We start from the raw sequence: 23,181 nt of genomic DNA, 5'->3' as shown, positions 1-23,181 counted from the left end.
GCGCTCAATAAGAGAAGCAGCGTGGCTCACTGGAAAGAGCCTGGGCTTGGGAGCCAGAGGTCATAGGTTCTCTGCTGTGCCAATTGCCAGCTGTGTGACTTTGGGCAAGTCACTTAACTTCTCTATGCCTCAATTACCTCATCTGGAAAATGGGGATTAAAACTGTGAGCCCCACATGGGACAACTTGATCACCTTGTATCCTCCCCAGTGCTTAGAACAGTGCTTTGCACATAGTAAGCGCTTAACAAATGCCATCATCGTTATTATTCTCCTCTGTGCCTCATCTGTCAAATGGGGATGAAGCCTGTGAGCCCCACGTGGGACAACCTGGTGACCTTGTATCCCCCCCAGTGCTTAGAACAGTGCTTTGCACAAAGTAAGTGCTTAACAAATGCTATCATCGTTATTATCTTCTCTGTCAAATGGGGATGAAGCCTGTGAGCCCCACGTGGGACAACCTGATTACCTGGTATCCCCCCTCCAGCGCTTAGAACAGTGCTTCACTCATAGTAAGCGCTTAACAAATGCCATCATTATTTCCAGCATTTAGAACAGTGCTTTGCATATAGTAAGCGCTTAATAAATGCCATCATTATTATTAATAAATACAATTGATTGATTCAGCGGGTGACTCCCGAAGGTTCTACCCTGGCCCCTGAGATCGGATCCTGTGGTGTTCTTCCCGGAAGCGTTTCCCTTTGGCCCAAACGGAGCCACTCCAGATCCTTTCTCCCACCCAGCAATTCCCGTGGTCCTGTCTACAACACAGCACCAGGCTTCACATTCATTCATTCATTCATTCAATCGTATTTATTGAGGGCTTACTGTGTGTAGAGCACTGTACTAAGCGCTTGGGAAGTACAAGTCGGCAACATATAGAGACGGTCTCTACCCAACATTGGGCTCACAGTCTAGAAGCAGAAGCAGCGTGTCTAGTGGAAAGAGGACGGGCTTTGAAGTCAGAGGTCATGGGCTTCCCAGACTGAGCCCCCTCCTTCCTCTCCCTCTCCTCCCCCTCCCCATCCCCCCCTGCCTTACCTCCTTCCCCTCCCCACAGCACCTGTATTTATGTATATATGTTTGTGTGGATTTATTACTCTATTTTATTTGTACATATTCTATTTATTTTATTTTGTTAATATGTTTTGTTTTGTTCTCTGTCTCCCCCTTCTAGACTGTGAGCCCGCTGTTGGGTAGGGACTGTCTCTATATGTTGCCAACTTGTACTTCCCAAGCGCTTAGTCCAGTACTCTGCACACAGTAAGCGCTCAATAAATATGATTGAATGAATGAATGAATGGGTTCAAATCCTGGCTCTGCCAATTGCCAGCTGTGTGACTGGGCAAGTCACTTCACTTCCCTGTGCCTCAGTTACCTCATCTGTAAAATGGGGATTAAGACTGTGAGCCCCCCGTGGGATAACCTGATCACCTTGTAACCTCCCCAGCGCTTAGAACGGTGCTTTGCACATAGTAAGTGCTTAACAAATGCTATTTTTATTATTATTATAGGGGGAGACTCTTATGAACCTCTCTTTCACCCTGCTCGTGAACCGTGCTTTTCGCCGGGAAAATTTCCTAGAGGTCAGAGAGTGGGTGGGGAAGGGGCCTGGACAGAGTCACTCCCTGAAGAAGCAGCATGCCTCAGTGGAAAGAGCCCCGGCTTTGGAGTCAGAGGTCATGGGTTCGAATCCCATCTCTGCCAATTGTCGGCTGTGTGACTTTGGGCAAGTCACTTTACTTCTCTGTGCCTCAGCTACCTCATCTGTAAAATGGGGATTAAAACTGTGAAGCCCCCTGTGGGACAACCTGATCACCTTGTAACCTCCCCAGCGCTTAGAACAGTGCTTTGCACATGGTAAGTGCTTAATAAATGCCATCATTAGAGAAGCAGCATGGCTCAGTGGAAAGAGCCATGAGGCTTCAGGAGGCCTTCCCAGACTGAGCCCCTTCCTTCCTCTCCCCCTCGTCCCCCTCTCCATCCCCCCCATCTTACCTCCTTCCCTTCCCCACAGCACCTGTATATATGTATATATGTCTGTACATATTTTTTACTCTATTTAATTATTTTATTTGTACATATCTATTCTATTTATTTTATTTTGTTAGTATGTTTGGCTTTGTTCTCTGTCTCCCCCTTTTAGACTGTGAGCCCACTGTTGGGTAGGGACTGTCTCTAGATGTTGCCAATTTGTAGTTCCCAAGCGCTTAGTACAGTGCTCTGCACATAGTAAGCGCTCAATAAATACGATTGATGGTGATGATGAAAGAGCACGGGCTTTGGAGTCAGAGGTCATGGGTTTGAATCCCGGTTCCGCCACATGTCTGCTATCTGACCTTGGGCAAGTCACTTCACTTCTCTGAGCCTCAGTTACCTCTTCTGTAAAATGGGGATTGAGACTGTGAGCCCTAAGTGGAACAACTTGATCACCTTGTATCCCCCCTCAGCGTTTAGAACAGTGCTCTGCACATAGTAAGTGCTTAACAAATGCTATTATTATTATTATCCTGGTTCATCCCCCCCCCCCCCCCCCCCCCGCCCCTTTTAGACTGTGAGCCCACTGTTGGGTAGGGACTGTCTCTATATGTTGCCAATTTGTACTTCCCAAGCGCTTAGTACAGTGCTCTGCACATAGTAAGCGCTCAATAAATATGATTGATGATGATGATGATGATCTGTCCAAGCCAACCTGATGGCTTCTTTGTCCGGGATCTTAGTGTCTCCCTGGAACCTAAGAGGCTAGTGATGGACTGTGGTGTCCCCCAGTGGTGTAACAGAGTTGATATCGTTTTCTAAAGAGACTCTTCATTCATTCATTCATTCAATCGTATTTATTGAGCGCTTACTGTGTGCAGAGCACTGTACTAAGCGCTTGTCTGCCCCACAATTCCCAATCACTCAGGATAGTCATTCTCTCCTTCTCCTTCGCTCAGCCCCAGGATCCCCAGCTCAGACTGAACCCCCGCCCAAATCCCCGCCTTCCAGATTGACTTGGCATCAATCAATCAATCCATCGTATTTATTGAGGGCTTACTGTGTGCAGAGCACTGTACTAAGCGCTTGGGAAGTACCAGTTGGCAACATATAGAGACGGTCCCTACCCAACAGTGGGCTCACAGTCTAAAAGGGGGAGACAGAGAACAAAACCAAACATACTAACAAAATAAAATAAATAGAATAGATATGTACAAGTAAAATAAATAGAGTAATAAATATGTACAGACATATATACATATACACAGGTGCTGTGGGGAAGGGAAGGAGGTAAGATGTGGGGGATGGAGAGGGGGACGAGGGGGAGAGGAAGGAAGGGGCTCAGTCTGGGAAGGCCTCCTGGAGGAGGTGAGCTCTCAGTAGCATCAACGTGGCTTAGTGGATAGAACACAGGCCCGGGAGTCAAAAGGACCTGGTTTCTAATCCTGGCTCCGTCACATGTCTGCTGTGTGACCATGGGCAAGTCACTTAACTCCTCTCTGCCTCAGTTACCTCATCTTCAAAATGGGGATTAAGACTGTGAGCCCCATGTGGGACAGGGCCTGTGTCCAACCTGATTAGCTGGTATCTACCCCAGTGCTTACTACAGCGCCGGGCACATAAGACCTTCCTGAGAAGCAGCGTGGCTCAGTGGAAAGAGCCCAGGCTTTGGAGTCAGAGGTCAGGGGTTCAAATCCCGGCTCTGCCAACTGTCAGCTATGTGACTTTGGGCAAGTCAGTTAACTTCTCTGTGCCTCAGTTACCTCATCTGTAAAATGGGGATTAAGACTGTGAGCCCCCCGTGGGACCACCTGATCACCTTGTAACCTCCCCAGCACTTAGAACAGTGCTTTGCACATAGTAAGCGCTTAATAAATGCCATCATCATCATCTGTACCATTAAAAAATACCCAAAAAAACAGAAAATCCTCCCAGCCCACCCCACAACTGGGCTTGCATTGGGCAAAGAAGCCAGAACCTGGTGGGGTCTCATTTAAAATTAGTGATGGCATTAATTAAGCACTTATTGGGTGGTGTAGGTATGAGCAGATCCGACACAGTCACTGTCCCACAAAGGGCACACAATCTAAGAAGTAGGGTGAATAGGTCTCTGTTCCTCATTTTACAGATGAAGAAACTGAGGCACTGAGCACCCAGATCTTCTGTCTCCCAGGCTGCAGTTCTGAGCCTCTAGTTTACTCTGCCATTTCCTGTCCAAATTGTCCTGAGTGTGCAGATGCATATAATAATAATAATAATAATAATAATAATAATGGCATTTATTAAGTGCTTATTATGTGCAAAGCACTGTTCTAAACACTGGGGAGGATACAAGGTGATCAGGTTGTCCCACAGGGGGCTCACAGTCTTAATCCCCATTTTACAGATGAGGTAACTGAGGCACAGAGAAGTGAAGTGACTTGCCCAAAGTCACACAACTGACACTTGGCGGAGCCGGGATTTGAACCCCTGACCTCTGACTCCAAAGCCCGGGCTTTTTTCACTGAGCCACGCTGCTTCTCTTAGCCACACTGTATATCTTAATCAGTCAGGCATATTTATTGAACTCTTACTGTGTGAAGATCAGTGAACTAAGTGCTTGGGAGAATAAAATATAACAGAGTTGATAAGCACTTTCCCTGCCCAAAACAAGATTACAGTCAAGAGGGAGCTTACGCTTTGTCACACTTGAGTGTCAGCATGGAGTCCAACCAAGCTATTGGGTTTGCCCTAGGTGGATGTGGATTTCTGATCAGGTGATGGGTTCTTTTGTGTGCTTTCTGATTGGGTCTGTGTGCTTTTTAATTGGCAGGGAGGGTCACACCTCTCTTGTCCAGTCTCAGTTCCCCCTGGAAATGTAGCCTAACTTGTTCCCAGCTAAATGGTTTACCCTCTCCTAGCCCTAGCCCACCCCCTCTGCCCTATCCTCGGTCTGGGGCACAGTTTGGGGAGGGCGTCGTTTGGCTGGGGGAGGAGGGCCTGGAGAGGCAGGTCACAGTTGTGGATGAGGGCATGGTGGGGCTTGGTGTGAGGAGGAGGGCATTATAAGGCAGGGCATATTGTGGGGAAGAGGGCATAGAGAGGAAGGACACGGTGGGAAGAAGAGGGCACGATGGGGCAGGCCAGGGTTGTGAGAGGGGAGAGCATGTGGACCAGGGCCCAATGTCGGGAGAAGAGCATGGAGAGGCAGGCCACGGTGGGTGGAGGAGGGCACGGTTGTGGGAGGAGGGCATATGCAACAGGGCACGATGGTGGGAGGAGAGCACGGTGGGGCAGGCACGGTGCCGAAGTCCCGGGCTGAGCCAGGCTGGCCGGATTTGCAGGTGAACATCATCCCCATCATCGCCAAGGCGGACACCATCGCCAAGAACGAGCTGCACAGGTTCAAGAGCAAGATCATGAGCGAGCTCGTGAGCAACGGGGTGCAGATCTACCAGTTCCCCACAGATGAGGAGACCGTGGCCGAGATCAACACCACCATGAGTGTAAGTCCCCTGGCCCCGGGGGCAGAGGGCACGGGTGGTGGTATCACCCTGTCTTTCCGATGCCTCTTGTCTGCCCCACCTCCTCAGTCCCTCTCTCTGGTACCAAAGCTTCACATGGGACAGGGACTGCACCCAACCCGATTCGCTTGTATCCACCTCAGCGCTTAGTACAGAGCCTGGCACACAGGAAGCATTTAACAAATACCATAATTATTATTATCATTGTTATCATTACTGGGAATCAAGGCACAGATCCAGGTATTGAGAGGATAGGGCCCAGAGCTGGAGATTGAGGGTCCAACCTGGTTCAAACTCATTCATTCAATCGTATTTACTGAGCGCTTACTGGGTGCAGAGCACAGTGCTCTGCACCCAGTAAGCGCTCAATAAATACAATTCAATGAATGAATGAATGTACTAAGCGCTTGGGAAGTACAAGTTGGCAATGTATAGAAACAGTCCCTACCCAAAAGCAGGCTCACAGTCTAGAAGGGGGACACAGACAACAAAACAAAACATATTAACAAAATGAAATAAATAGAATAAGTATGTACAAGTAAAATAAATAGAGTAATAAATACGTACAAACATACATATATACAGGTGCTGTGGGGAGGGGAAGGAGGTAAGGCGAGGAGGAGAGGAAGGAGGGGGCTCAAATGTGTATCTACTCCAGTGTTAAAACAGCGCTTGCCGTATAATAAAGCACTTCATAAATGCCATTAAAAAGACCAAAACCCAGAAGTGGTCCTTCTCTCCAACAGGTCCACCTTCCGTTCGCCGTGGTTGGCAGCACCGAGGAGGTGAAGATCGGCAACAAGATGGCCAAGGCCAGGCAATACCCGTGGGGCGTGGTGCAGGGTGCGTGCCAGGCCAGTTGGGGTGGTCTTGGCAGAAATGGTGGCCCGGCCCTGAGGCTGGGAGGGTCAAGAAAGGACACTGCTCCCTTCCTGCCCCCTGGTCTGTGGGCCTGGCTAACCAACCTCTGGAAGGGAAGAAATTGGGTCACGGGAGGGAAACGGTGACCGGGAGGGGAGGAAGGAGGAAGGACATGAAGCCTGAGGAGGCTGGTTCTCTCCAAACTGGGAGGGCAGGGCAGCTGGCTAGCAGGAGGGGAGGGGGGCGGCTCATTTGCTTCCTCTCTGACGTCCTGAGCCCCGTACCTCTCTCCCGGGGGCAAGGGACCGCTCTGGGATTTACAATCCAGTTAGGCCCGGTTGAAGCAGTAGGAGGGAGGAGGACTGGCTCTGCCTGCTGATCTTCCCTGCCCTGGCCCCAGTCCAGCCTCATTCTCACCTCTGGGCACGGAGGGTCCCCAGCTCTGAGCGAGAGAGCCCCGGGCACGCCAGCAACCTCGCGCTGTCTTGCAGTGGAGAACGAGAACCACTGTGACTTCGTGAAGCTGCGGGAGATGCTGATCAGGGTGAACATGGAGGACCTGCGGGAGCAGACGCACACCCAGCACTACGAACTGTACCGCCGCTGCAAGCTCGACGAGATGGGCTTCAAGGACACCGACCCGGACAGCGAGCCCTTCAGGTACCGGCCGGCGGGGCCCTGAACGGGAGGAACGGCCGGGGCCAAGATTCGGGAGCTGTAGTCTTCGTTGGCTTCGGGATGGGGTTTGCGCGGATCAACAGGGCCTGTTGAGCTGTTGGGGGTGGGCGTGTAGTCGATCTGCTGTATCTTGGAGATGCTCATCTCTGGCCAGCCCAGGCCCGGGAGTCAGAAGGTCATGGGTTCTAATCCCGGCTCCACCACGTCTCCGCTGTGTGACCCTGGGCAAGTTAAGTTACTTCACTCCTCTGAGCCTCAGTTACCTCACCTGGAAAATGGGGATTGAATAATAATAATAATGATAATGGTATTTGTTAAGCGCTTACTATGTGCCAAGCACTGTTCTAAGCGCTGAGGCACATACAATCTATCAATCGTATTTATTGAGCGCTTACTGTGTGCAGAGCACTGTACTAAGCGCTTGGGAAGTACAAGTTGGCAACATATACAGACGGTCCCTACCCAACAGTGGGCTCACAGTTTAGAAGGGGGAGACAGAGAACAAAACCAAACAATATTAACAAAATAAAATAGAATAGATATGTACAAGTAAAATAGAGTAATAAATACGTACAAACATATATACAAGGTAATATACTAACATCATCATCATCAATCGTATTTATTGAGCACTTACTATGTGCAGAGCACTGTACTAAGCGCTTGGGAAGTACAAATTGGCAACATATAGAGATAGTCCCTGCCCAACAGTGGGCTCACAGTCTAAAAGGGGGAGACAGAGAACAAAACCAAACATACTAACAAAATAATATATATACAAGGTAATCAGGTTGTCCCCCAAGGGGTTCACAGTCTCAATTCCCGTTTTGCAGATTCATTCAATCGTATTTATTGAGCGCTTACTGTGTGCAGAGCACTGTACTATAAGCGCTTAGCCACAGAGAAGTCAAGTGGCTTCCCCAAGGTCACACAGCAGACAAATGGCGGAGCTGGGATTAGAACACAACCTTCAAGCCTGTGCCCTTCCACCCTGCCATGCTGCTGCTCCATGTGGGACAGGGACTGTGTCCAACCCGATTTTCATGAAGCAAATCTAGACTTCTGGACCGTGAGCCCCTTGTTGGGTAGGGACCGTCTCTATACGTTGCCGACTTGTACTTCCCAAACGCTTAGTACAGTGCTCTGCACACAGTAAGCGCTCAATAAATACGATTGAATGAATGAAATAGCATGGCGTAGTGGATAGTCTGAGGTCAGGGGTGGGTTTGATTCCTGTCTAACATTCCCCACCGCAGACTCAGCTCCTCCCGCCCCCTCTCCCTGTCCTCACTGTCCCATTACGAAGGCCGTGGTATCGGTCAGTCTCAGGAGCAGAATTTCCTGAATTCCTCAAGGAGGAGGAAGCTAGATCTTGTGTGTGTTTGTGTGTGTGTGTGCGCGCGCGCACACGCCAATTTCCTGACGCCCGCTCCACAAATCACCCTGGTTTCCCACTTGTGTTTTCCCATCCGGTCCACTGCACTTTATGCTCCATAAATCTGAGGCCAGTTAGGAAGGAGACAGGAGCCAGCGGTTGGAATTTCCCGGCAGCAACGGCTCAGTGGGAGAATTGGGATTCGGTCCCTGAGAAGGCATCGGGTAGGAAGGGCATCTTCCTGTGGTCCCAGGGGCTGGGGCCCATCCGTCCCTCTCCTTCCTCCTGCTCCTCTCTACTTCCGAGATTCCACCCTCCTCCTCAGGCTGGGCTTCCAGGAATGGAGCTTATGGGCAGGCCTGAGTCTTGTACGTACGTACGTGTGTGTGTGTGTGTGTGTGTGTGTGTGTGTGTGTGTGTGTGTGTGTGTGTGTGTGTTTCCCAGAGGGAAACCACCTTGGCTTTAAATATGCAATGTACAAAGCTCATGCTATTAGAACAGTGCTTGGCACATAGTAAGCGCTTAACAAATACCATCCTTATTATTAAAATCAGTGTCAGGAGCAGAACTTCCTGAATTCCTGGAGGTGGAGGAGGAGGCTAGATTGTGTGTGTGTGTGTGTGCACACGCGCACACACCAATTTCCTGACACCCACTCCACAAATCATCTTGGTTTCCCACTTGTGTTTTCCCTTCCGTTCCATTGCACTTTCTGCTCCATAAATCTGAGGCTAATTAGGAAGGAAACAGGAGCCAGCCGCTGGAATTTCCCGGCAGCGATGGCTCGTTGGGAGCCACAGTTCCTCCACATAAAGTCCTGAGCTCCTCCTGCCATAGGAGGAAGAGAAGAGGCAAGCTGGCATATCCCGGGTCTCCAAGGGGCAGGGCTGGACCTCTGCAGTCACCCACAGGGCGTCCAGCCCGGGACCAGGCTCTGTCTACCCCGATTCCCTCCAAGCCCTGAACTCTGGTTCATCCCCCGTGACCAGCTGGGTGTCCCAGGCAGAAAGAGGGGTCAGCCCAAGCCGTGGAGGCCGAGAGCTGACGGGGTCACCACTATCTCTGCCCACCCAGCCTGCAGGAGACGTATGAAGCCAAGAGGAACGAATTCCTGGGCGAACTCCAGAAGACCGAGGAAGAGATGAGGCAGATGTTCGTCATGAGGGTGAAGGAGAAAGAGGCTGAGCTGAAGGAGGCTGAAAAAGACGTGAGTGACCTCATTGGTTTCTCCCCACAAGAGTAGGGGAAGGACTAGGCCTTCCCAGACTGAGCCCCCTTTTTCCTCTCCTCCTCCCCATCCCCCCCGCCCTACCTCCTTCCCCTCCCCACAGCACCTGTATATGTTTGTACAGATTTATTACTCTATTTTACTTGTACATATTTACTATTCGATTTCTTTTGTTAATGCTGTGCATCTAATAATAATAATGATGGCATTTATTAAGCGCTTACTATGTGCAAAGCACTGTTCTAAGCGCTGGGGAGGTTACAAGATGATCAGGTTGTCCCTCGTGGGGCTCACGGTCTTAATCCCCATTTTACCGATGAGGTAACTGAGGCCCAGAGAAGTTGTGACTTGCCCAAAGTCACACAGCTGACAATTGGCAGAGCCGGAATTTGAACCCATGACCTCCGACTCCAAAGCCCGTGCTCTTTCCACTGAGCCACGCTGCTTCTACCTTTATTTCTATTTGTTCTGATGACTTGATACCTGTCCACATGTTTTGTTTTGTTGTCTGTCCCCCCCTTCTAGACTGTGAGCCTGTGTTGGGTAGGGACCGTCTTTATATGTTGCCAACTTGTACTTTCCAAGCGCTTAGTACAGTGCTCTGCCCACAGTAAGCGCTCAATAAATACGATTGAATGAATGAATGAGAAGAAGGACCAGGGGGAGGAGGGAAAAGAGGGGAAGCCTGCTTTCAGGAACCCCACATTTCCTCATCTGGCTAGGGGAGGGGTTTGTACCCTAAATGTAAGTGATGCCCACCAAGCTGTGGTCACCCTGGAGGCTGAATTTGTGTTGGGGTGGCAGGCTGGCTGGGGGAAAGAGTGGATGACACCTGCCCACGTGCAATTGAGTCTCCCCTGGAGCCCAACATAAGCAGGTGGGACCACCAGGGGTGATGTGGGAATCTGGGGTGTGGGAGGAGCAATAACTCTCCCAATTCTTGTCTAGTGCCTACAGAATCCTTTGATAATAATACTAATAATAATGGCATTTATTAAGCACTTACTATGTGCAAAGCACTGTTCTAAGCGCCAGGGAGGTTGCAAGGTGATCAGGTTGTCCCACAGGGGGCTCACAGTCTTCATCCCCATTTTACAGATGAAGTAACTGAGGCCCAGAGAAGCCAAGTGACTTGCCCAAAGTCACCCAGCTGACAAGTGGCGGAGCCGGGACTTGAACCCATGACCTCTGACTCCAAAGCCCGGGCTCTTTCCGTTGAGCCACGCTGCCTCTCTTTGATGCTGAGCTGCCAGCGTCTCCCTGGCTGGCGGGAGAGTTGCTGAGCCCAGCTGTTGTTTGGGTGCCAGGGATGTTGGGCCGTTTCTTTGGGGGCCGGAAGTGGGCATCGCCATCCCCTGCTCTGGCTCTGGGAAGTTCCTGGTGTTTCTTGGGGTGCCCAGGCCCATGGGCAGCATTGGCCGATCTCTGTATGAGCGTGGCATGATTCTCAATCCCAGATTGAGGTTTGTTGCCGATCCCACCCCCTCTTCAGGTGCCCCCCAGCCCCAGGCGTTGGTGCCTTTTCAGTATCGGTGCCAATGCAGAGAAGCAGCGTGGCTCAGTGGAAAGAGCCCAGGCTTGGGGGTCAGAGGTCATGGGTTCTAATCCCGGCTCCGCAACTTTGGGCAAGTCACTTCACTTCTCTGTGCCTCAGTTACCTCATCTGAAAAATGGGGATTAAGACTGTGAGCCCCCCTGTGGGACAACCTGATTACCTTGTATCTCCCCCAGCACTTAGAACAGTGCTTGGCACATAGTCAGCGTGCTTAACAAATACCATCATCATCATCACAGGTTGACCCCAGCCGGGCAGAGGACATAGTGTGAACCCTGTAAGAAAAGGCAGAAGTGGAACTCAAGCAGCCCGATTTAGTGGATCGAACACGGGCCTGAGAGTCAAAGGACCTGGGTTCTAATCCCAGCTCCACCACTTGTCTGCTGTGTGACCTGGGGCAAGTCACTTTACTTCTCTGTGCCTTGCTTACATCATCTATAAAATGGGGATGAATACTGTGAGCCCCGTGTGGGATAGGGACTGTATCCAACCTGACTATCTTGTATCTACCTCAGTGCTTAGTTTGGTGCCTGGCACATAGTAAAAAAAAATCTTGGTGATTTAATCACAATTTTGACTCCAGCTAAAACCACTCAGCCCAATGATTACCCCCGAGTTGTCTTTTTAAACCCCATCCTCCAAAGGGTTCACCCGCCCGAGAGCGAGGGGCCGGGATCTGGTCTTTTATCAGAGAAGCAGCGTTGTTTAGTAGCAAGAGCACGGGCTTGGGGGTCAGAGGATGTGGGTTCTAATCCTGGCTCCACCACTTCTTTTTTTGATAGCATGTATTTAGTGCTTACTATGTGCAAAGCACTGTTCTAAGCGCTGGGCAGGTTAACAAGGTGATCATGTTGTCCCACGGGGGGCTCACAGAATCCATCCCCATTTTCCAGATGAGGTAACTGAGGCCCGGAAAAGTGAAGTGACTTGCCCAAAGTCACACAGCTGACAATTGGCAGAGCCGGGATTTGAATCCATGACCTCTGACTCCAAAGCCCGGGCTCTTTCCACTGAGCCGTGCTGCTTCTCCACTGCTGCTTGTCTCTGCTTCTCCGCGGCTTGTCTACTGTATGGCCTTGGGCAAGCCACTTAATTTCTCTATGCCTCAGTTACCTCATCTGTAAAACGGGGATTAAGACTGTAAGCCTTACTTGAAACAACCTGATTACCTTGTATCCAGCCCAATGCTTAGAACAGTGCTTGGTACATAGTCAGCGCTTAACAAATACCAGTTACTATTATCTGTTCGAGGGTCTGTGCAACCAATGGCAGTAATTCATTCAATCGTATTTATTGAGCACTTACTGAACCAATGGCACAGAGGCATGATTCATTCAATCGTATTTATTGAGCACTTACTGGATGCAGAGCACTGTACCTTAGTGCTTAGTAATAAGACTAATAAGGTCTTAGTAATAAGACCACCCTCTCCCCCCGTGTCCCCCCTTCCAGCTGCACGAAAAGTTTGACCTGCTGAAGCGGACCCACCAGGAGGAGAAGCGGAAAGTGGAGGACAAGAAGAAGGAGCTGGAGGATGAGGTGAACAGCTTTCAGAAGAAGAAAGCAGCGGCTCAGCTCCTCCAGTCCCAGGGCCAGCAGGCCGGGGCCCCCCCTACCAAGAAGGACAAGGAGAAGAAAAAGTAAGCAGGGGCTCACCCCTCCCCAGCCCGGCAGCCTCTGCCGGCTCTCCCTGTGCCCGTCTTCTGCTGCCAGGCCCCTTTCAGAAACGGAGCCCCTCCGGTCGGCAGATGGCACGGGCAGACCTGGCTCCCCCCGGGGCACGGGACTGAGCCCTGGAGGTTTTGAAGGGTACCAGGGTACACAGAGATTAATTTATAAAATGGGGCCGAGATCTGGGGCGCATGTTGGGGTTTTCGGCACCGGCCCCGGAGGGTCTCTGACCGGTCGGACTCTTTTTTTTTTTTTTTTTTCTTTTTCTTTTTTAATAAAATAAAGCAAGTGCCTCTCATCCGCTTCTGTACGTGGAAGACGGGCCCTTTCTCCGGCATCCTGGCCACAGTGAGGGCCACCGTGAGCCAGGCCGGGCGGCTGGGAAGGGGGTATCTTGGACTCGGGGAGAAAGCGGTACCTAAGGGGCCCAGGCCTTTCCTCGGTTGGCACGTTACTTGGCCCTTTGCAGGGAAGTTGGGCCGCTGCCCCGGACCCTTGCGTCTCTCGCATCCCGGGCTTATGCCTGGTCAGCCGGCTGGCCTCCCCTCAGACCCCAGCCCAGGCGGGAGGCCCACCCTTCTTTCTGGTCAACGCCTTTAGCCAGGGTCGTGGTTGGAAGAGAAAGTTTGCCCCTAGGACCACCTTCTCGGAGAGGCTCGCTCCTCTGGGGAAATCCTGACTCGGGCAGCCGAATCAGCCCCAATGAGCCAGTGTCGTCCACGTCCTCCTCTCTGCCCGGGGCTTGAGGGGAAGCAGCTGCAGACTGAGCTCTTTCCTGGGCGAAAACAACAAGGAAGGAGAGATTTCTCCTCCACCCCTCTTCCCCAGCACTTGCTGGGATTCGCTGACCCAGCTCTGCCCACTCAGAGGCCCTGGGCAACCTTTCATGGTCTGATCCCCCGTGGCCATGGCCCAGGCTCCATCAGAGCCCCCCCTGGGGCAGGCAGGGGGCACGGGGCAGCAGTGGCATGGACGCTTGCACGGTCTTGGTGTAATAATTAACTTTGAATTTTTAAATTCTGAGCTGCAGGAGAGCAGGGGGTATGTGTCGAAGGAGACAGAATTATGGGCCTGCAAGGGGCAGAGAGAGAGGGAGAGAACGAGTGTGTGTGCTTGTGTGCCTGTGTGTGTGTGTTTTTGACCAAGCCAAGCCCATACTCTGCACTGTATGTGGCAGCAGAGCCTTGATATTACTCCCTTTTAACTGGGTATGTTGGCACTTGGACTCCTGGTGAGCCCGGCCCAGCTGGGTTCCAGCTGCGGAGCCCCCAGTCCGGCTGGCCTCTACTGCAGGCCGGCCACGCGGAGCGTGGGCCGCGGCAGCATTAGCGCATCCGTGGCACACCAGGCATCTCTGGCTGGAGAGGTTGGCATGAGGGAAGCCGGGGGAGGAGGCCGTCTGGCGGGGACAGCTGGCCGGAGCGTGGAGGGGGCACAGGAGGGAGGGGCATGAATGAATCCGATTTTGGTGACGGGGATTCAGGATCCCAGTCCGTGCCCAGCTGCCAGGTACACCAGGAACTGCACCCACCTACCCCTCGCCCGTGGTTCAGAGCCCAGAGCTCTGCCCTCCCTCCTTGGGAAAACCCTGCCACCACGTCAACAGAACTGGCACCGCACACAAAAACAGCCCAGGGATAACAAGTCTTGGCTCCAGGCCCAGCCCTTCCCACTCCCACGCTCCATTGGTGCCCCCACCCGCTCCATCAAGGGGCTTCCCCTCCTGCTGCCCAGTGGCTTCTGCCCACCCCGGGGCGGCACAGGGGGACCGCTGGGACCGGCAGGCCTGTTGTGGGCCAGGTGGGACGGCGATGGTTTCTAACTGTTTTGTTTTGTTTTTAACTTGCAGTGCAAGCTTCACATAAACCCTGGCCAGGCGCGGAGGGCCCGCATTCACCTGCTTGTGCAGCAATATCTCTGCAGCCATCTGTGTCCACCAATAACCATTAACGCATTTCACTGGAGCCGGGGGCGCGGGGGGAAGGGGGCGGGCTCGCGGGTGCCCCCGCGGCACCTGGATTCCCTTTCGGCCAAGCCGGAGATTTGCCAAATTTGAACGCCCCTGCACCGGCTCTGCCGGGAGGGCCGGGGGCTCGCTGCTGGGCCGCCTGCCGCCTCGGACTCTTCCCGGGCCACCCCCCCCCCCCCAGCTGGGCCTCGGTCTCCCCACCCCTGTGCAGCCTGATGACCCTACTCCCCGAAACAAAGCTTCAGCCAACCCTCTGCCCAGCATCTTGGGTTTCCTGCTGGCGCGGAGCCCTCCTCGCCCACGGAAGGCAGGCTTGGTCCGAGACAGGGAACCTGTGTGGGGACAGGGGAGCAGCTAAAATGAACTTTTCTCTGCCCATACTGTCATGGCTGGACCTTGGCTCACTGCCAAGTGCAAGAATGTCCCTCTCCCCTCCCACTTGAGCTCACGACGGGAGAGGGCAGGAGGACGCTACCTCCCTCCCCTCCTGCCCTCTCCCATCCTGTCCCATCTTCTAGACTGTGAGCCCACTGTTGGGTAGGGACCGTCTCTATAGGTTGCCAACTTGTACTTCCCAAGCGCTTAGTACAGTGCTCTGCACACAGTAAGCGCTCAATAAATACGATTGATTGATTGATTGATCCGTACAGGATCCCAGCGGGCAGAGGATGGAAGCGCCAGGGCCTTATTTATCCTCCGGGCCCGGGAGGGACCCACCCCATGAGAAGCAGCGTGGTTCAGTGGAAAGAGCAGGAGCTTGGGAGTCAGAGGTCGTGGGTTCAAATTCCGGCTCCGCCACTTGTCAGCTGGGTGACTTTGGGTAAGTCACTTCACTTTTCTGTGCCTCAGTTACCTCATCTGTAAAATAGGGATTAAGATTGTGAACCCCGCGTGGAACAACCTGATCACCTTGTATCCTCCCCAGCGCTTAGAACAGTGCTTTGCACATAGTAAGCGCTTAATAAATGCCATTATTATTATTATTATTATGTTGAGCCCGCTTCTGGATGGAACCTCTCTTTTTTTGGCCCCCGCCTGGGTTTCTCTGTCTGTTCCGAGGCTCTTCCAGCTCCCTCAACCCAACCGCCTGAGCTTTGCCACCCAATCCTTTCCTCAAGAAATGTCAGTCAATTGTATTTATTGAGCGCTTACCGTGTGCAGAGCACTGGATTAAGTGCTTGGGTGAATACAATCAGAGCAATAAACAGACACATTCCCTGCCTACAATGAGCTTACAGTCTAGACTTTGCATTGGTCCCCCCCACCACTGTGCTTCCCTACCTGCCCTCTTCTGGGTGCAGGGATCAGATGGGGAAGGGGGTGAGGAGTTGGGGAGACCGAGTCAGCAGAGGCAGTTAGGGCGACCGCTCCAGGAAGTCTTTTAAAAGCCCCAGGGAACCGAGAAAGGGTGGCAATACCAGGAGAAGGCACCCACCCCCTAGCAGCTGCCCACCCAACTTCAGTAATTGTGGCATTTGTTAAGCGCTTACTATGTGCCAGGCACCGTACTAAGCGCTGGGGTGGGTACAAGCAAATCATGTTGGACACAGTCCCTGTCCCACAGGGGGGCTCAAGGTCTCAATCCCCATTTTACAGATGAGGTAACTGAGGCCCAGAGAAGTGAAGTGACTTATCCAAGGCCACCCAGCAGACAGTTGGTGGGGACGGGATTAGAACCCATGACCTGACTCCCAAGCCTGTGCTCTATCCATACTGCTTCAAGAAAACCCAGCTGCACCCAGAGGATTCGCGGGCCTCGGTTAAACGCGCTTCCCAGCCCAGGGCTCCATCCAACCCCAGTCGGAGCTGGGGGCGTGGGGTGTGAGCGTTTGCGAGTGTGTGTTTGTGCTTGCGACTGTATGCGTACACACTTGTGAGCCCGTGTGTGAGGGTGCGCTTGGGTGAATTCCAGTTTCTCTGGCCTCTCTCCTGCCTACTAACCAATCTAGCTATGCCAACTCACCATGCGGTAGCCGTGCCAACTGACCGTGCCGTTGTTCCCCGCGTCCCCAAGGGCTCTCTGGGGTAGGCGCCCTCACCCCCGGAGGATCGGAGACCCTGGGAATGACCCACAGCTCAGAGGGAAAGCTCGCGCTTCTAACTTCCTCTACGGGACGCCCTACCCACCCCGCCACCGTTTCGCTTGTTCCCGCCGCTCTTTTTTTCTCTTTTCTGTCTCTGTCTGTGCCTCTTTCCACAGTAGTCCTTGGCTCTGCACGGAGTAAACGGTGTGCCTCCCTTCCTCTCTAGTTTGGGATGTGCTTTCTCCCACATGTAAGTATGGTGGGAAGGGCCTTTCTGACTCGTCTGCCCTGCGAGGGTTTTAGGGGGTTGTGTGCAGGCCCTTCCGTGGGGGAGGCAGCAGACCGAAAACCCTCCTTGGTGCCCGGTGGGCATCCAGAAAGGGGCTCATCCCAGTGCCCTCCCTGCCAGCTGGTCTCTCTTCCCACCCCCCGAGAAAGGAGGGCTTCCAAGCCAGTGCCTCTGGATGCCATGTGGCCTCTCCTTGTAGCCTGGGCCCCTCCGCCTCGTCCTGCCAACTTAAAAACCTTCCACATCCACGACGGCCCAGGGGCAGCGACCTGCCTGACTGCCCGCCCCAAATCACGCCGCCTCTGTCTGTCCATCCCACCCCCTGCCGTTGTCCGGTGTTTCAGGTTGTCCCGTTGTTCACGTCTGAGAGAGTGGGACGTGTGCGCAATGTGTGCGTATGTGTGTGTGTGTGTTGCATTGCTCATCTGGTGGATCTGGAACCTCAGGGCTACGGCCACGATCGAGATGAAGGGGATGATGGTTGTATTTTTTTTTTTTTAAATGAACTGAAAATAAAGCTGTGAGCAGCAGTAGGATTAATGTGTTTTATACGTATTTTTTTAAAATGTGCTCATTGCCTTAAACCGTAGCTGTTAGCCGTGGTCACCGGCCCGCGGAAAGACACTTAACTTGTGTAACCTCATCGATGCGGTATCGTTCTCCGTGTTTGCGTCTGCCTGTTAGACACTCGTCACGTGTGAGACTAGAGGAAATATATCAAGGCCTGTGTTCCCTTCCCCCCCCACCCCACGTCAAGCCTTGCCCGCCCCAGTGTTGGAATCGGGGCGGCGGGGGAGGGCCAACTGTGTGTTTATCAACTGTGCCGGCGTGTAAAGCGGGGAAATATACTTTTACCCAAAGCCTTGCGTTTTGTGTGTGCTGTGTGGCTTCCGTGCTCATCGTGCTGGGTGCTTCCTCGTCTCTTTGTGCTGATGCTGGAAAAGGGGGGTTGGGTTTTCCCTGCTTTCGTGCCTCAACAAACTGTATCGGTACATCTTGGCGGGTGTTCTCCCGAAACTTCTCCAAAAAGAGGCTTCGCAGCATCCCACCCCACTCTGCTTTCCCCCCGCTCCCCAGGTATGCCCCCCAAGCTTGAGAGAAGCTCTGCCTCCCCGCAGCCCCCCACCCCGGCTCAACGCTCTAGCCTGGCATGACAAGGCTTCCGACCGGGAGTTTCTTTCTCCCTCCCAACCTAAGGAAGCCAGGGTGTTTTTCCCCCCCCTTTTTTGTGTCTTTTTCCCCAAACGAAATTGAACCTGAATTTCTCTCTCTTCTCTTCTGTAGCTTCTTCTTTCTGTAATCCTCCCGTGGGCCAGCCCTTCTCTCTCCTAGCGGACAGTAGCACCTAAAGGAGCAGCAGCAGTTGTAAATAGACCTATTCGGGGAGCCTGCCCTCCCAGCCGGCACTGACTCCTTCCCCTTTAGACCACGGGCCGCGGGCCGGAGGGTCTGTCTGCTCGCCCCCGCCACCCCACCCTCCGCAGCAGTCTGAGGGAGCAGAGCGCGGGACAGGGGGACACTGCTTGGTGACTGGTAAACAAGACTCGCCCAGACTGTGGAGCCAGTCGATACTCCTCTAGGCCCTGGCCCACGAGCAGCTTCGACGGCAGCCCGCTCGGGCCAGAAGACCGGTTCTGTTTCCCGCTGGCTTTTGGTCACTCGGTTCACGCCGCATGGACCGAGATGCGGAGAGAATGTCTTCTTTACCTTGCTTTTACTCTCCGGGGGATGAACCCGGGTCCAGGAGGGGCTGGAGGAGCGGCCCTGGCTGGCAAGGTCTGGCACGTCTGCACCGGGGCTCCCAGGCACCAGGATGCCAGTGGTTTGCGGAGAAGAGGAGGAGAATGAGTCGGAGCTCTGTTCGGGTTGGGGGCGGCATCTGACTGGAGAGCTGGGCCTCACCTCGTGGGTTTGGAATGATCGCCTCCGTGGTTTGGGCTGCTGCTCACAGGCTGGGAGATATCCCAGCCTGGAACATTGTACCCAACTTTATGTAGCGGTATCATGGCAGGTTTCCAGGGAAGGACCTGGAACTCTTTCTGTGTGCGGCGACTTAGCGGGACAGCCTGTCCAGCCCAGTACTCTATCTCCAATGGGGGAACCAGATGGCTAAGAGGAACTAGGTCTTTATCGTGATTAGAAATGGATCAGCCAACACCCCTAACCCCTCTCTACCCTTGACCCACTCCCTCGCCTTCCACCATGGACCCTTTGTCCAGGGGTTCTTCCTTCTGGACCCCTTGCTGATGTTTCTGGCTTCCTGTGGGAACGGATTCCACTGTGGTCACCTCTGCTAGATGAAAAGGGCTCTAGGGTGGCTTCTCAGCTCTATTTCCAAGTGTCCAGCTGCAACAGACTCAGTTTCCGCCAATCTCCGTCTCTTTCGCCCTTGGGAGAAAGAGCAAGGGGCCTGCTGTTGAGAGCAGTCCCAAACCCGCCCTGGCTCCCCTTTGTAGAGCACAGCAGGGACATTCCAACCCATCCAAGGGTCCAGCTGGGACAGGGCCTGGTGGCCTAGGGATCAAAGCTCCCAGGGCAGAACCAGACTGGACTCTGAATCTTCATTCACCCCCTTAGGTCCCCATTCCAGCCTGCTCTGCCCACCAGTGAGTATCATTCAGGCCCTCTGTTCCTCCTCCTTCCCTCCCCTTTCTCCCTCCTCCCACGGGCTCACTTCTCCGCCCCCTTCCCTCCCGCCACCCCCCCATTCCCCAGCCCAGACCCTTCCTCTGGATAAACCTCATTTATTTAAGGATCTGCTTCACTTTCTAAAAAAGCAAATTTGTCCCTGTTGAGTAGCTTGACCACTACTACCCTTCTGTCCTTACTGGGGGTAACTGGTATTGACTGTGCTTTAATTCGTGCTGGGCAGGGCGGGGGTGGGGTCTGGGATCTTCCCCCCCACCCTTTCCTCAGCTGGAGTTCATTCATTCATTTGTATTAAGTGCTTACTGTGTGCAGAGCATTCATTCAATCGTATTTATTGAGCGCTTATTGTGTGCAGAGCACTGTAGTAAGTGCTTGGAAAGTACAATTCAGGAACAAATAGAGACCATCCCTGCCCAACAATGGGCTCAATGGTCTAGAAGGGGGGAGACAGACATCAAAACGAGTAAACAGGCAGTTGGACCTTCTATAGAGTTATCAGAAGAATCAATGAAAGGTATTTATTGAGTGCTTACCATGTGCCAAGCACTGTACTAAGCACTTGGAAGAGTTCAAGAAATGAATGATACCCAGGAAAAAGCCCTTCTCTTTCCCCCAGGACAGGCCCCAGTGGGCAGGAATGGTGAGGATGGAGTCACTAGGTGCTAAGTGTCCGGAGAAGGAAGGTTTGGTCTTCTCTGCAGACAGAGCCTAGATATTCCACCTGCACCAGTTGCTGTGGGACTTCTCTGCTGTCTAAAGGCCACGGAGACCAGCCTGCCTGCCCGGGTGGAATGTGGAAAGGGCCACGGAGACCAGCCTGCTGTCCAGGTGGAAGGGCAGAATCACGGACAAGGCCACGGAGAACAGTCTACCGTCCGGATGGGACGTACGTGCACGGAGTCACGGACAGGACCACGAGGGCCAGCCTGCTGTCCAGGAGGGACAAGGACGGTCATCGGAGAGAGAGGGGACACCAGGTTTTTCCCTTTTCCATTAGGGGCCGGACAGAGACAATGTCGGTGGGGCACCTTCGAGCAGCCAAACACTTGGAACAGTGCTTGGCACATAGTAAGCGCTTAACAAACACTGTAATTATTATTATTATTTACATCCCACTGCGGCAGGTTTTGAACCACCTGTTCCTCGTATGTCTTCAGGGGGGCAGGCTGCCAGGGTGGGAACGAGAAGTTAGGCTGCAAGCAGAAACAACATCCACCTCCTTCAGATCATCAATGACCACGCCGATGTCCGTTGCTACCGCCATCCCACTCTCATTCTCTATCAGGGGCTGCTACGAAGCCAGGGATCGGCTTGATTCTCTTGTGACAGTTGTGATGTGTGAAATGCTCTGCCTCGCCACACCTTTCAGCAAGAATCACCCGCCGCCAGGCCCTTTCCTTTGGGACACTAAGACAGTGGATTTGGGGGAGTCGTCCACCAGCAAATTCCTTCCCCAGAGGAGGATTTCCAAACTCAGGCTCTTCAACATGGCTATGCGAGGAAGACCGCGAGCCTCCGCCCGCGGAGGAGTCAGGGGCCGGTGGGCTCTGGACCCAAGAAAGATGGGAGTGGGATGGCGGCGGTCCCTAATCCAGTTTTATGTCAATTTTATTTTCCAGTCTGATCTGTTCCCTGGTCTGTCCCTTGCCCAGTACGAATACAGCCCTGGATGCCTTTATGTCACGTATTTTCATTTTAAGCCCCAGCCTCGGCCCATTTCCGTTCCTGCCCCAGAGTTCAAAAGCAGTGCTCTTTTTAAAAAAATACTGGTATTTGTTAAGCGCTTACTAAGTGCAAAGCACTGTTCTAAGTGCTGGGGGGGTTGTCCCACAAAGGCTCACAGTTTTAATCCCCATTTTACAGATGAGGTAACTGAGGCCCAGAAAAGTTAAGTGACTCGCCCAAAGTCACACAGCTGACAGTTGGCGGAGCGAGGATTTGAACCCATGACCTCTGACTCCAAAGCCCGTGCTCTTTCCACTGAGCCAGTGCTTGTGTTTCCAGGTACCTGGGAGGGGAACACACTGGCTCTGGGCATGAGGGAGAGGGGCAGGAGTGTCCTCGGAGAAACGCTTTGGACCCCGCAGATTTCCGCAACAGGTCCCGCCGGACATCACTGGGTTACACCGTGTTACTGTGAGCCCCTTGCGGGACAGGGACGGCTTGTAATTAGGGCTTAGAACAGTGCTTGACACAGAGTAAGCGCTCGACAACCATCATCATTACCTGCAGAGTGCGCGGGGCTGTTATCTCTGGGGTGGCAAAGCAGCTCATCGGTGGCCCCCTCCTTTTAGGGGGTCTGTTCTGGGGGCTTTGGATGCCGTGATGGGGCTCGAGAGGGCCCCGCAGGGAAATGCCGTTCCTTCATTAGCCAATTCTGGCTGAGGTTTGGAATGGGCTGGGCAGGTGTTCTCCGGACCCGGGGCCCGGAATAGACGCCCCAGAACTGAATGTTCTTCTGTTTGAAAGCCACTTCCTGCTCTGAGGAGGTTGCAGGGAGTGGAACTTGGGCCCTGTTTTCAGAAACAGGAAGCAGGTGTCCCCCTTGCTGACCTGACCCTGCGTGGGAAGGGTGAGAGGGGAACTATTTTTAACTCCCCCCTCAGCCCAGTGTGCTTTCTCTTCCCAATTCGGTCTCCCATCCCCGCTTCCTCTCCGGCCTTCCAGCCTCCTCCCCCTACCTCCTTTCATTCACTCATTCAATTATATTTATAAAGCACTTACTGTGGGCAGAGCACTGTACTAAGCGCTTGGGAAGTACAAGTTGGCACCATATAGAGACTGGTCCCTACCGTCCCTAGAGAAACAGCGTGGCTCAGTGGAAAGAGCACGGAGTCAGAGGTCATGGGTCCGAATCCCAGCTCCACCATTCGTTCAATCGTATTTATTGAGCGCTTACTGTGTGCAGAGCACTGTACTAAGCGCTTGGGAAGATTGAGCGCTTACTGTGTGCAGAGCACTGTACTAAGCGCTTGGGAAGTACAAGTTGGCAACGTATAGAGACGGTCCCTACCCAACAGTGGGCTCACAGCCTAGAAGTGCTTACTATGTGCAAAGCACCACTTAGCTGTGTGACCTTGGGCAAGCCACTTAACTTCTCTGTGCCTCAGTTCCCTCATCTGTAAAAAATGGGGATTAAGACTGTGAGCCCCACGTGGGACAACTTGATCTCTTTGTATTCCCCCCCCCCGCCCCACCCAGAGCTTAGAACAGTGCTTCGCACATAGTAAGTGCTTAACAAATACCATTATTATTATTACCCAACAACAGGCTCACAGTCTAGAAGGGGGAGACAGACAACAAAACAAAACATGTAAATGGGTGTCAAAATCATCAGAACAAATAGAATTAAAGCTCTATGCACATCGTTGGAACAAAATAAATAGAAGAGTAAATATGTACA

The 23,181-nt window shown here is 52.9% G+C and overlaps 1 protein-coding gene across 5 annotated transcripts in view; it reads left to right on the top strand.

The window, feature by feature from the left end:
* Positions 1-20,069, top strand: part of SEPTIN11 (septin 11) — a 76,812-nt gene extending 56,743 nt beyond the window's left edge. The window contains exons 5-11 of one of the 5 annotated variants that reach the window (XM_038759203.1): positions 5,299-5,460; positions 6,225-6,321; positions 6,831-6,999; positions 9,468-9,600; positions 12,629-12,816; positions 17,020-17,090; positions 18,414-20,069. In XM_038759203.1, the coding sequence (XP_038615131.1) occupies positions 5,299-5,460; positions 6,225-6,321; positions 6,831-6,999; positions 9,468-9,600; positions 12,629-12,816; positions 17,020-17,041 (771 nt within the window). In that variant the 3' untranslated portion in view covers positions 17,042-17,090; positions 18,414-20,069. Of the gene's footprint in view, positions 1-5,298; positions 5,461-6,224; positions 6,322-6,830; positions 7,000-9,467; positions 9,601-12,628; positions 12,817-14,696; positions 14,857-17,016; positions 17,670-18,413 lie in introns of those variants that run through there. The other 4 variants (XM_038759201.1, XM_038759202.1, XM_038759205.1 and 1 more) reach the window with 4 other exon arrangements.
* The last annotated feature ends 3,112 nt before the right edge of the window (positions 20,070-23,181 follow it).

Source organism: Tachyglossus aculeatus, chromosome 17, assembly GCF_015852505.1.
Source record: "Tachyglossus aculeatus isolate mTacAcu1 chromosome 17, mTacAcu1.pri, whole genome shotgun sequence".
NCBI classification, from domain to species: domain Eukaryota; kingdom Metazoa; phylum Chordata; class Mammalia; order Monotremata; family Tachyglossidae; genus Tachyglossus; species Tachyglossus aculeatus.
Note: the sequence above shows the minus strand (reverse complement) of the source record. Positions and strands in the feature narration are given on the sequence as shown.